General features: G+C 32.5%; 2 protein-coding genes and 1 long non-coding RNA gene across 5 annotated transcripts in view; 2 read left to right on the top strand and 1 right to left on the bottom strand.

Moving 5' to 3' along the window:
* The window catches only part of LOC114803656 (uncharacterized), an 84,616-nt gene that overhangs the window by 15,634 nt on the left and 55,604 nt on the right, over positions 1–13,378 (top strand). The window lies entirely within an intron of this gene.
* On the top strand, positions 2,458–3,166 carry LOC105209507 (uncharacterized). Its single transcript, XM_011179923.3, has one exon. It carries the CDS (start codon positions 2,596–2,598, stop codon positions 3,088–3,090), a length of 495 nt encoding a protein of 164 aa, XP_011178225.2. The 5' UTR covers positions 2,458–2,595; the 3' UTR covers positions 3,091–3,166.
* Positions 8,108–13,378, bottom strand: part of LOC105209508 (limbic system-associated membrane protein) — a 229,007-nt gene continuing 223,736 nt past the window's right edge. For both annotated transcript variants that reach the window (XM_054228208.1, XM_054228215.1), the window contains 2 exons: positions 11,983–12,156; positions 8,108–11,535 (listed from right to left, as the gene is read on the bottom strand). In XM_054228208.1, coding sequence (XP_054084183.1) covers positions 11,302–11,535; positions 11,983–12,156 — 408 coding nt within the window. In that variant the 3' untranslated portion in view covers positions 8,108–11,301. The remainder of the gene's footprint in view (positions 11,536–11,982; positions 12,157–13,378) is intronic.

Raw genomic sequence — 13,378 nt, 5'->3', positions numbered from 1 at the left:
GCACCGGACAAATGAAAATCACGACGTTAACTGGGGCGGGTATAGAATATTTAAGTGCAGTAGCTTTTGAGGATTGTTAGTGAAATGGTGCAGTGATGCTTAAATTGAATTGTTTGAAATTAATAATTTTATTTATGGTTAACGTTTGTTGGCAATGCGATTATTCTATTATATGGCACTTTATAAGGGCTGTTCCTTAATGAGAAAAAATTCAAGTTTACTTGGAGCTTCATTTATGATTATATAGAACCGAGTGAAAGAAAATAAATTCAAATATTGGACTAAAGTTTGTTAAAACGAAGATGTGTAGACAGTCGGCATTTAAAAGTATCAAAGGAACATGTTGGACAAGTCGTTCTAGAATATTCAGTAAACCGATTAAAAAATATCTTTAGTTATCAGGACTCGCCCTCTTTCTATTCACAGACAGTAGAACTCCGATTATCCGGAGCAAATAAAACCAGGGCTCTTTCGGATAATCGAAAATCCAGTTAATCGATTTCAAACCAAATCAAACAATATTTTAATTATAATAATTTTTTTTTATGTCATGAGCTTTACATGAGCTAGATCGACAGAATTCCTCTCAGCTGTACCCTCCGCGCGGGTGTCGAATGGACAATGGGAGGCGTTGTTTGTACTGTGGTGGTCTTAAGCTGCCCTAGGGCGGGCAATACAGCAGGCGTCACCTAGCTAAGGCTGGTGGACTCCCTCTTTCATTCCCTTATGGTGTTCGGTTTGACATGCAGCCCCACAGGGAGGTGGATGGGGGACTGCACTGACCAATGCTAAAGAGGTAACTGGCGATAAGTTTAAAACGCCAGGGGTAGAGACCCCCGAATCTGAAAACTCATAATGGAGGAAGGCGCTGTTAGTAGAAACGCAGAAAAGGAAGAAGAGCTTATTCGTTCTCCTGTACAGTCGACCGTGGGTACCAACTCTGGCAACAAGAGAGGGCCCCGGAAGAGGCCAAGCAGGAAGGAATTGAAGGCTAAAGCGCGATGTGAGTCGGCAGTCGGAATAAGTAACCGATTTGAGGGCAAGTCCAACCTGAAGGAAGAGGTGCAACGCCTCAGATCCAACGTTTGCAAATCGTATTGAGCAGATATCGCTGAAAAGAGGCAGCGGACGACCAGCCGACAACATCCAAAGCAGCGGCGGCAGCCAGTGAGGTTGCGAACCGACATTTGATCGTCACGCTCATTGACTGCAGCAACCCGCTGGGGCAGATGTCACAGGAGCGGGAAGCAGTGGAAATTAAACTGTTGGAAGCCCCATTCGCGAGGATGAACGCCAATCCAAGTGTACCCATGCCAACATTTTATGGAGCGGTGTGGCTTGGCGTGGTCAAAATTCTGAAATGCTAGGATGACACGTCATTGACATAGGTGAAGGAAGCTGTCACAACGCTTCTGAACCTATGGAAAAACGCGAAACTTGAGGTGGTAGACCGCAGTTGCTTTCTTTCGGTGCCCAAAGCTGCAATTATCATACCTAGAGTGGTAGACCCGAGGCACGCTATGCGACAGCCGGAACGACAAAACCAGGAGTGCCGAATAGCGACTGGAAGATATTAAGCGTGGCGAAATCGACAAATGAAGATGGAGGCCAAAGCTATATCCTTCAGATGGACAAAGCGGCGGATGACATTTTGTACGCAAGTTTTCGGGAAGATGGAGTCTCATCATCATCTTCTCTCTTTTTACTGTTCAAATCGCAATGATTTCTTCATCAGAATAAACTTCTTATTTTTAAAAGATTGGCAAATGATATGCCAATAAATTTTCTCTGTGTAAACTGCCTTAGGAAGGCGTCATGATAATGTAATATACCAAATATGATTCAAGGCATTATTGTCAAAAAAAGTTATTGCAAAGTCAGTTTAGTAGTCTCAAACATAACCTTATATGATAAGTGGTCGTTGTTGAAGGGCGTCTAACCAAATTTATAGATCGTGGTATGAAGTTGTCATTTTTCAATTCAATGAAAATCAATCTCTCTCCGTGATACCCTGTGTCAACATAGAGTTTCGCGAAGTAATTATAGACTGAGTTGTAATACTACTTTTGTCTATGGCGTAATGGTCGTATTTGTGCTAGGGAATAGGTGTACCAAGTCTCATGAACATATCTCAATTATAACTCAATTTATTGTTGTCACGAACAGATGAGCAGATAAGAAATCCAGAGATCAATTTCTCTTGATCGAACAAAACTGTTATAATTGTGCGGATAATCATGCCGTTTAATCAATCTAAATTAAAAATATAAAAGCTTAATTGCTTCATTAAAAAAAAATTTGTTTCTGTTTTTATGAAATCATTGTCTGCCATATGTCTTCCAGCTTCTTAACGCGTACACTCACAAAAATTCAGCGCCTAATCTCGTAGCAAACTAATGGACAAAGGTTATCGCGCTATGTTTAGAGCACAATTTGAGCTTACAGCTGCGGAAGCTACTTGTCGCTTCGACAATTTCAGTTGCAAACGAAATATCAGCGAGATTAGTGTGTTATGCAGTGTTTTTGAAAAACTGAATTAAATTTTTTTCAAATCGAACATAACAACAACAAATTCTACCACAAGCAACTAACAACATGCGTAGACTGTCGTTGCTACACTTGACCTTGGGCATTTTACTCTGCCTGCTGGTGACTTATAAACCCGCTGCTGCACTACGCATCAATATCGGGCGTACTACTACACCAGCAGCAGCAGCAGCAACAACAACTAATATTGTGGAATCGAGCACCCCAGCTTATCGTCCAATCTATATCAACAACAACATACCGAATATCGATGCCAGCTGTATTGTACGCTATAAGTGTGCAGCTAAATTGAAGGGCGTCAACGTGTCGCCGCGGCCTTGCACTAAATATTGCGTGAAATTCATTGAATGCCCGAATGTGGAGAAGGTGGCCGGTTCACCCGGTCACTGCTTTGAGTTGGATGCGGATGCACTGCGCCAACATTATGAGAACCTTTCTAGAAGAGGCGGTATAGTGCCGCTCATGGAAGTAGCTATGATAGATTTTCCATGCCGTCCCGGTTTTCTACCCGACGATTTGGGCCGCTGCCGTGAGGTTTGGTGAGGAGTGTGGTTTTGTGTTTGCTTCAACTATGTATGAAAAATGTGCACGAAATAAAGCCGTGGTGAAAACTTAATAATTGTGTTTTAATTTTTAATTGAAATACATACGTACGAGCATATTTATAGGTATAAATGTTCCTAGATTACTTTTTGCTACTCATCAAAAGGTTGTTCAAGTGTTATCGCGTCTACGTTTTGAAAAAATAAGCTCAAAATCAAGCTGCTGATTTTGAGACACTAAAAACATTCGAAAAAACAAAAGCTATTATTTATTTTAATTAATGTTAGACGAAAGAGGAGGTCATAAATTGATTAAGATGTGTAATAAAGTGTGAAATAAACCAAATAGTATAGTTCAACAAATCTTTAAATTATATTTCAGCGACTAAAGAGAAATACTTTAAAAAATGTTAAAGAAAAAGTAATGGTATTCTTTCAGTGAACAAAAATTTTGCTTAAAATAGTGCACGGTTTACTACTTAAACTGAATCGTTAGTCAGGTCATTTCATCTGTAGATTAGGCTTAAACGAAGAGTGAGAGAACAATTACACATCTACTGCACCTTAGGCCATAATTCGCTCACTTGGACGTTGGATAGGATTTAGTGGAGGGCAATATAGCGTGCTAGTGTTATTGTCCTGGAGCCATTTGTGAGTTGCCGTTGCAGTGTGTTTCGGATCATTGACCAGTTGGATGACAATGTCTGATCTATTTTCAGCTAAGTCATTTACAGTGCCAAATGACTGCGTAGAATCTCAATATAAGACTCTGCCATCATTCGTTCTTCAATTCTCGCCAACCATTGGTCGTCATGCATCCCCATACCATAATGGAGCCTCTTTCAACCTCCAGCATCCATGGCTCTCCATGTGCATTAGCACCCATCCGACCCCAAACGGTTCATTTTGGTTCATATTGGTAACGGTACCTTAAACACCAACCACCAAAAGTATTTAGTTGGTTTTGTATTTGACTGCGTATGTAAGACGGAATGAAAGAAGAAATGACTATTCTACGCAAGGGTCTTACTAGAGAACTAGAACTTACTGTCGAACTAGAGAACTTCTTCTTGATGAGAGAAAAACTTGACGAAATTTCTATCTCGCACTGGTACAAAAATTTTTTAGGGGTTTAGCGTATATATAGGGTTATATATATATATATATATATATATATAAATGATCAGGATGATGAGTAAAGTTGAAATTCAGATGTCTGTCCGTCTGTCCGTGCAAGCGACAACTTAAGTAAAAATTTGGATATTTTAATGAAACTTGGAACACATATTCCTTGGCTCCTGAGCAGGTTGCAAAATCGGACCACTGCCACGTCCACAAAATGGCGAAAACCGAAAACACATAAGGTGTCATAACTAAGCCATAATTAAAGCTATGGAAATAAAATTTGGTACAAAGGATCGCATTAGGGAGGATGTAATTTTTTTTAAGTGGGCGTGGCCCCGCCCTTAAAACTTTTTGCAGTCGTTTCTTTTAGCCTTTTCCTTATATAGTCCCAAAATGAAAGAAATCGACAATTCAAAGGTTATTTTGAAAATTACTAAAAGTGAGTTAACTCACTAACGAAAAACGTCATAAACACTAAATTTTACATAAGAAATGGCAGATGGAAGCTGCACTCATATTTTTTTACAAAATGGACAATGGGCGTGCTTTGAAAAATTGCAGTGTAAAGGCTTACATAAGATCAGTAATTCGGTTATGTGTGACAAATGAGACGAATTTATTTCCTAAAAAGTACATAAATATGAAAAATCATCGTAAGTTGTTAAAGTGCGAACAAATCCGAAGGGGCTTTCCATACTCTTTTTTGCATTCAGAAAAATCGTTTTTTACTTTTTTATTTAGTTTTAATTCTTCTAATTTCTGTACTTTATTTGAAATAAAAGTTCAATGTCACGCAAATAACACCTTTCATAGCATCTGTGTATTCGAAAATCTTCCAGTACCTATCTATCTATGGCCGACAAAATTATACATTAAACCATTTTTCGACTTCTGCTTTACTGTTGATGTACGAGAAATGCTTTCAATTTCACAAGCTGTTAATTCACTTACCCAATGATTAATTACCAGATGGAACCGAGCAACAAATAATAAAAGCGCTTCATTTTGTTTACATCTAATGTGTTCTCTTTTATTCATGTATTTATTCATCATTTATACATACATATGCATTAATATATATATATATAGATAGATATATACTGTATATAGTATATAGCTTAAGTTTTTTTTATTTATTTTTATCCGTATTGATGCTTACTTACACATACACATACATATTTATGTCATAATAGTATTAATTATAATAATAACGCAATAATTTTAATATTTAAATGTAATTACTTTACTCGCTTCATTTTATACTTATTTATTAATCAATTAAATTTTCTTTTCATTACATTTAATCAATCATTTCTATCTGTATGTATGTATGTAATTTTGTATGTGCTGCAATATGTGGTATAAGTTGGGTAAGACAACAAATTTGTTTGCTTGATTTGTTGCTGGCGCTGCTTGTAGCGTCACAGACGGGAATATTTCATACGCACACATATTTATATACATACATATTTTTTATAGAATATATAATTTTGCCATATTTTATTTACTTATAAAATACAGTAATTATGCGCCATATGTATATGTAATTATGCAAATGTCAATGTAATTACATTTTACCGTATGTGTGTGTGTTAGTACTCGGCAGTTATTGGGTGGGGTCTCAGTGTATAAAGAGGGGCGAAGTTGTATACTTTTCTGCTGCAAAATTTGTGTCGTGTTAATTTAAATAAATTTTATTTACAGTTATTCCTTTCAAGTTATAATTTTATTTAATTGCAAGCGCGTTAATTGAAATGTTTAAAATTCAAATTAGAAACATTTGTTAACCAAAAATAATATGTTTATATAAGAACATGGAAAGCAATATGACAAAATTTTTTAAGCGTTAAGTAATATAAATTTTTATAAATTCTCTTTTTGTTTTATTTATTTATTTTTTATTATTTTATATCATATTATTTTTATTTTGGCGCTTTTAGTAAATTTTTTTATTTATTCAAATTTTTAATTTATTTTTGTTGCATGTATCTCTTCTTGATATTTAATTAGTTTCAATATGCGACGATTCTCTTTGTACCATTGCTGCGAGGACAGTTTTGATGATACGGAAGGCATTTACTACCTCCTCTCCCGCGAAAAAGAAATATATTATTTTTATTTAATATTATTAAATTTTATTTCATTTAACATGTTTTAATTATTTATTTACTTTTCATTTAATTTACACGAATTTTCCAATTTTTTTATTATCAATATTTATTGTATTTATTTATTATTGTATTTCATTCAATTAAATTTTTAAATTAATTTTATATATATTTTTTATATTTACATTATTTAATATATTTTAATTTTAATCATCATTTATACGTTAATTTAATTTAATATAATTTTATTTTATTTTATTTTTTTTATATAATTTAATTTAATTTATTTTAATTTAATTTAATTTAATTTACTTTTTTTATTTATTTTATTTTATTTTATTTTATTTTATTTTATTTTATTTTTTTTATTTATTTTATTTTATTTTATTTTATTTTATTTTATTTTATTTTATTTCATTTTACTTAAATTTAATTTATTTTTATTTAATTTAATTTAATTTACTTTTTTTATTTATTTTATTTTACTTTATTTTATTTTATTTTACTTTATTTTATTTTATTTTATTTTATTTTATTTTATTTTATTTTATTTTATTTTATTTTATTTTATTTTATTTTATTTTATTTTATTTTATTTTATTTTATTTTATTTTATTTTATTTTATTTTATTTTATTTTATTTTATTTTATTTTATTTTATTTTATTTTATTTTATTTTATTTTATTTTATTTTATTTTATTTTATTTTATTTTATTTTATTTTATTTTATTTTATTTTATTTTACTTAAATTTAATTTATTTTAATTTAATTTAATTTAATTTAAATTAATTTTATTTTATTTTATTTTATATTTTTAATTTTATTTTATTTTTTTATATTTTATTTTATTTTATTTTATTTATTTATTATTTAATTTAATTTTATTTTATTTAATAGTATTTTACTTTATTTTATTTATTTATTATTTAATTTAATTTAATTTAATTTTATTTAATAGTAGTTTATTTTATTTTATTTTAATTAAATTATAATTCAATTCATTTTAATCAAAATTAAAATTTATTTAATTTTTTATTTAGCAATTAGGTATTATTTAATCAAATAAAATCATTTATCAGTAAAGTTGTTAAAAAATTAAAAAGTAAATGAAAATTCTTCACTTCAAATTATTTGAATATTTAAAATATATATATTTTTTAATCAACAATAACGTCAACTAATTCCAGCTTTATTTTTGCTCATTGCGGCATTAATTACCTTAATTACTGTTTTTCGACGCGTGTGCTTACCTTTCTGATTAGTTTTTTATACAAATTTGTCTATGTTTAATTATTTATTTTAATTTTACTTTTTTTCATAATTTTTTCATTTCATCTTTGGTTTCTTTGCTTTGTCTATTTCTATATTCACTAGTCTAAGCTGCATTTATTACGATTTCAATATTTATAAATTGTTTCTGTTGTCCTTTTTTATGCACTTAATCAATGCAAATGTTTTTGAAAAATTTCTAAAGTGCATTTTAATCAAAGTGAAATGATTTTTTCTATTTTCACACATTAAATTAGTCGGCGTTCTCTTGTGCCCAAGCAAAAACACACACCACAGTTGCAATTTCACTTGATTTTATTTAATATAACGCTTTTAGGTTTACACTAAGCTTTGCTTTTGTTGTTTTTTTATTTTTGTTGTTGTCTATAAGTATGCGTCGAAATTCACATTTAGTTATTTGCCATTTTCACCATTTCTTCCTTGCTTTTTTGGTTTTTGTCTGCGTGGTGTTTGCTTACAATTACAAATTTACCGTTTATTTTGTATGTATGTGTGTATCTGTGTGTGTGTGTGTTAATTACTTACAAACTAGCCGCAAATATACAATAATACATTAATAATTATGAGCTTTGAATGACCTCAAATGTGCCATCGCCGTTATGTTACTACATACATAAATAAATATAATATTTATTATTTTCATTTAAGTTTTTTAATATATTTTTTATAAAAGTATTTTTTTTTTGTTGGTTTATGTTTTTGTTGATGTGACTTAAAATGCTATTTACAGTGTTTATTCAAATAAATTACTAACTTTGAGAGTAAAAACTATTTCAAAGTTCATTAAATTTGCGTTTACAAGCGGAAAATACTCCCATTTGCTACTTTCATATCAATAAAACTTTATTTTCATTTGCTGGTGGTATGCTTTTTATCTAACTCTACACACACAAACACCAATACATATGCATATATATGTGTGTGTGTGACGAGCATTTCAACTTCATCTCACTAATATATATATATATTATATACTTTATACTTATATGTATATGTAAGTGGTGTTCTTTTAATTGTAAAAAGTCGTGTGCATGTGTGCGAAAATTGAAATTCCCAATTCTATTTGAATAATCTCTGTGTTCTTAGCTCTATGAAATATGCTTTATTTTAAAATTTAATTTATTTACATGTTTCTACTAACTAATTTTCTGTTTTTTTTTTTACTTAAATCAACACTCTGTATTTACAATTTATGTTGCTTACTTATTGGGGCTGCAGACAATGGCTTAATTGAGTCAATTAGTAATATTGTGCTATGCGCAATAGTGTAGACAATTTAGTAATTGACTTAATTAAGTGGATGTCTGAATTGCCTTGTAGCATTAAAATATATGTTGTCGCATGTGATAAAAATTAACTTAAGACAGAAAAAACTCAAATTGTTTCAATTTGGTTACAATTAGTTGAAATCGGTGATATTGTAAGCACAAGTTTAGTCTCGTTGCGGGTTTTGCTGTTGTGGACCCCAAGAATAAATTTTTAGAGAGAAAAATTCGTTATGTCTTTAATAATCTCCAATTTAGATAAGTAAATTTTGCATTGAAAATTTTCCATTCTCACCATCTTGCAGCATTCGTGCTCTTGAAACAGCTATCAAATCGTTTATGTCTCAATATTTGTGCGAAGTCTGTAGGTTAGGTTAGGATAGGTTTGTAGGCAGATCTCTGCAAAAACACAGAAGATCTCACTTAGACAGCTTAGAGCGCTGTCCATTGTGATACCAGTAAAACTCCCTATGGATCAAAAACCCTTAAGATTCAGCAAAACGTTTAGAACCTGTTACGAATATCTTTAGACGGCTAATGTCGATTCTAGCCAATTCGCTGGGATCGCCGAAAAATAGCCTTCCGAGGTGTTTCAACCTCAGTCTGGCAAAAGCTGGTCAAAAGAGAGGGAAATGCTTGGATGGTTCCACCTCGAATTCCTCCATACAGCTTTGACAACTTGCATCTGCCACGATGCCAAGTCTCAACGCATGGCTACCCATTGGGCAATGTCCAGTAAGCACACCAGTCAAATTCTGTAACTATAAGCATTTTTATTCCTCAATTCAAATGCTTCCTCTTGTTTAATTTTGGTAGATTCACACATAGTCAGCTAGTGAGACAATTCTATGAAAAGATATAGACATTTTTTCCGTAGTTTGTATGGAAAATACCAGTTTTGGTAGTACGAGACACTCTTTTGTTGGCCACTCGGTTCTAAAAATAATTAAATATGGCATTGGAAGACCAAAAACTAAGGCCAGAATTCTGTAGGGGTTCTTTTAAATTGTATATGTTTACTAAAAGTGACTGAGGCTTTAATGAATCACTTTGCAAATTTTAGGCTAAGAAAGCTGTTCTCCAAACCTGTAAGAATACGTTGAAAGTGTGTCTTACCGACAAAGAAAATTATTATGTGGCATTGAATAAACATTTCATTTTATTCGACTAGGCAGACGTCACAGCGTTGTATTTAAGTTGGATACATATTGGCAATTAGTTAATTCTTCATCACTAAGTCTTAAATTGCTGATATATTCTTGTTTGGTAATTAACTAAATTATCAATTAAAGCGGCTCTTGAAGGGAAGTATATTCAATCACTCTTTATTATACAGTTTTCGGAGTATATCTTGAGAGCTTACAATTTCATTGTCAAATATGGTAGTTGTAATTATGTATATTAGATTTCTTGCAAATTAAAGGTTAAATTACTGGAATATGCTTATTTGGCAATTAAGACTCCATATTAAGAAGAATATAAGCGGTTTGACATTTAAAATATTTTTGGCGCTAGAGGGGTTTTAAAGAAAAACTGCTTCAGCCTAATTAAGTCAATTAACAAATTTTCTAAATTAATAGCATTTTTAGACATCCAAATTAAATGTTTTTGTTTTTGCTTTTCATAAGAAGTTGGTAAGTTTTATCAGCTCATTAATATTTTTAGCGGCGACATCTACCGTAGCTTTTTTTTAATAAAAAAATCCAGCCAATCGCAAAGAACGTATATCGTACGTCTTTGTCGCAGAGTTGCATTTGATTTTCAAGTCGATTAAAATTCAATCAAAAATTAATGTAGATTTTATTCTGTATGGTAAATCGATTTTAATAAGCGTTTTAATCGAGCAGATGCCGGTTAATTGATCAATTAATTAGCTGTCTGTTAGGTATTTAATGAGACTTCAGTTAATTTACATACGCAATTAAATCAGGCAATAGGTAATTCTATGTATCTAGACTAGTTAAAAATTGAATATTAAAGAAATGCTAAAACCCGTTAGCCGCTAAACTTTTTGCTCTCTTATTTAAAGTCCAGCTTACTTGTTCACCTTTCGCCGACTTGCTTGTTATTTAATACAAAATTAATTATAAAGCAAATTAAGTAAAGATTTGATACGCAAAGGATACTGTAATTGCGTTTTTAAATTTAATACTTTTTTCTGATGCTGATACTTTCAATCATGTTGCGGTTTTTCTGCTTATCGCAGTAAATTTGTTTTCTTACTTTATCTTAATCTACATGTTCCACGTTTTTGGTATATTTTTTGCTCTCGCATTTTTTTTTTTTTTGCTTGACCCTTGGCTTATCACTTAAATTGAAAATAAATAATCAACAAAAGCATCGAATTACATTTCTTACGTTAAATTAATTTGCCGCCTTCGTAGCTGCTGCATTAAGACGCGCGCCTGTTCGTTTCGCTCGCTTATCCCACGTTGAGGCAAATTTGTCGCTGATGCCGGCGTTGCAGCAGGCAACTCGCCGCGATGGCGAAGAGCGCACACCATGCCATGGTGTGTCTATGCGTTAGCGTTGGCAATTGCGTGCTGCCCGTGGCGGCGGAATTGCTGCGCGACTTGGAGCTGGCCACCACTTCGGCGTCCTCCGGCGGTATGTCCATGGTATTGCTAGCGACGATAAATTGAAAGATATCGCTGACCTGCAATCACAAACGAAACAGTAATGAAGCAAATGGACCATGCGTGTGAGTAAGACTGAAATAATTAATCGCTACTGTAAGAAAAGTAAGTGAAGTATGCTGAGAATATACAGCGCAAGTCAGGAAAAGCGGCGCGCAATACCCATGTCATTGCTATGTGGCATGGTGGAAGCTGAGATTTGTAGCGCCACGAGTCGAAGTCGGTGCGTGCTGGCGCAAGTCGCCAGATTGAGATAAAGTGTTTGAGTGAAGTTTACGATGTGCGTAAATAAAATTTATGCTTTGTTAGCAGCTGCGGTGCGGACCGGCAACCCACGCAAGGCGATATCTCTGACTACTCTGAAGGAGTAGTGAGTCTAAAGCAGCTGAGTACAAGTACTCTACTCTTTACTGCATATACAATTATTTATTTCCTATAAATCTATGTTTGTATGTATGTGCGCTCACCTCATTCCAACCGTAGCTATTTTTCGCCTGCACTATCGCTTCGTAGTAAGCGCCAGGATGTAGATTCTTTATGGTATACGACATGATGTGTGTAAGTGGCTCCGATGCGGGACGATGTTCAGGTGTCAGTATAAAGTCATGCCATCTTCCTGGTTGCTGGAATGTGTCATTCATCTGCAAAGAGACGCAATAAAATGTGAAATCATCATATATATATTGTTGGGAGTGTAGATCAGAGTAAATTTAATTTATTATATCTAGAAGTTGAGACATATTTTATTATAAATTCAGACACATTTGGGTTGTCCTTAAAAAATCTTATTGTAACGATTATTAACTTATTTGCATTGAGCTCAAACTTACTTCAAACGTCTATTAATTAGTTTATTAACTTGTGTGTTCAATCTCTTATGTCTAATGTAATTTGGACCTAGTACTCCTTAACTTGAAAGTAGGTGCTAATACGGACATTTCAGTGAAGATCCAGAAGAGGCTTATATATTTCACTGCTATACAAATTTTATACCGCAATGGATATTCTCAGAGCAGAGCGTTCGAATATAACTTTCAGAGCTTTTAAAGCTTCTTATAGCAACTCTGTTTCTATCACGTAATAGTTCGAAAATCTCACGGAGAAAGTTTATTTCAAAAAACTTGTACAAAGTGTGTACTTATATTAAGTTTAAATCATCACGAATAGAGAACTCTAATGTTCATAAAGGCTCTTTCTACTATGCGAAGAGTTATTACGTTTTGTATTTCAAGGCTGAAACTCATTTGATATTTTTGATATCACTTAGAGATCTTTTCCATTACCGGAGCCATTCGTCTTGCTTTCTGGGGTTACACCTAAGGGCGGTATTACTAGAAGTTCAGACTTGTTTTTGGAATCTACTTTTCATGGATGAAAGAGGCGACATGGCAAACATTTTGTTAAATATCGAGTGGTTATGAGAGGTCTTTCGCATTTCTGATAGATCTGAGGCATTGGTATTGCAATGAATCCGAGAATTTATGGTCTCAACATTATGGAAAGAAATTCTTACTAACTTTTATTATTTATTTAGTATATTTCATCTATAAACGAATTGTTTTGAAAAGTGTTAGAGGTTTGGAGGTTATGAGGCTATGACAGATTCTATATTGCATACAATCAATGGATAGTTTTTCTTTAGTAAACTAACTAAATTCTTATTCTACTATATTCTTAGGCTATTTAATCATCCTCTTTCGCAGTCCAGGGGACCAAATTACGACGATTTTGCAGTGGAGGCGTGCAAGCACTAGCTAGAGTAGATATTTAAGGAAATATGGGGGTACTTTGTATTCTTATGACTTTACAACTTCTTGTGTTCTTGAGAGCCGACTTCTATGAAATAAAAAAATTATATTGATC

Source organism: Zeugodacus cucurbitae, chromosome 2, assembly GCF_028554725.1.
Source record: "Zeugodacus cucurbitae isolate PBARC_wt_2022May chromosome 2, idZeuCucr1.2, whole genome shotgun sequence".
Taxonomy (NCBI): domain Eukaryota; kingdom Metazoa; phylum Arthropoda; class Insecta; order Diptera; family Tephritidae; genus Zeugodacus; species Zeugodacus cucurbitae.
This window is presented reverse-complemented; position numbering and strand designations above follow the sequence as displayed.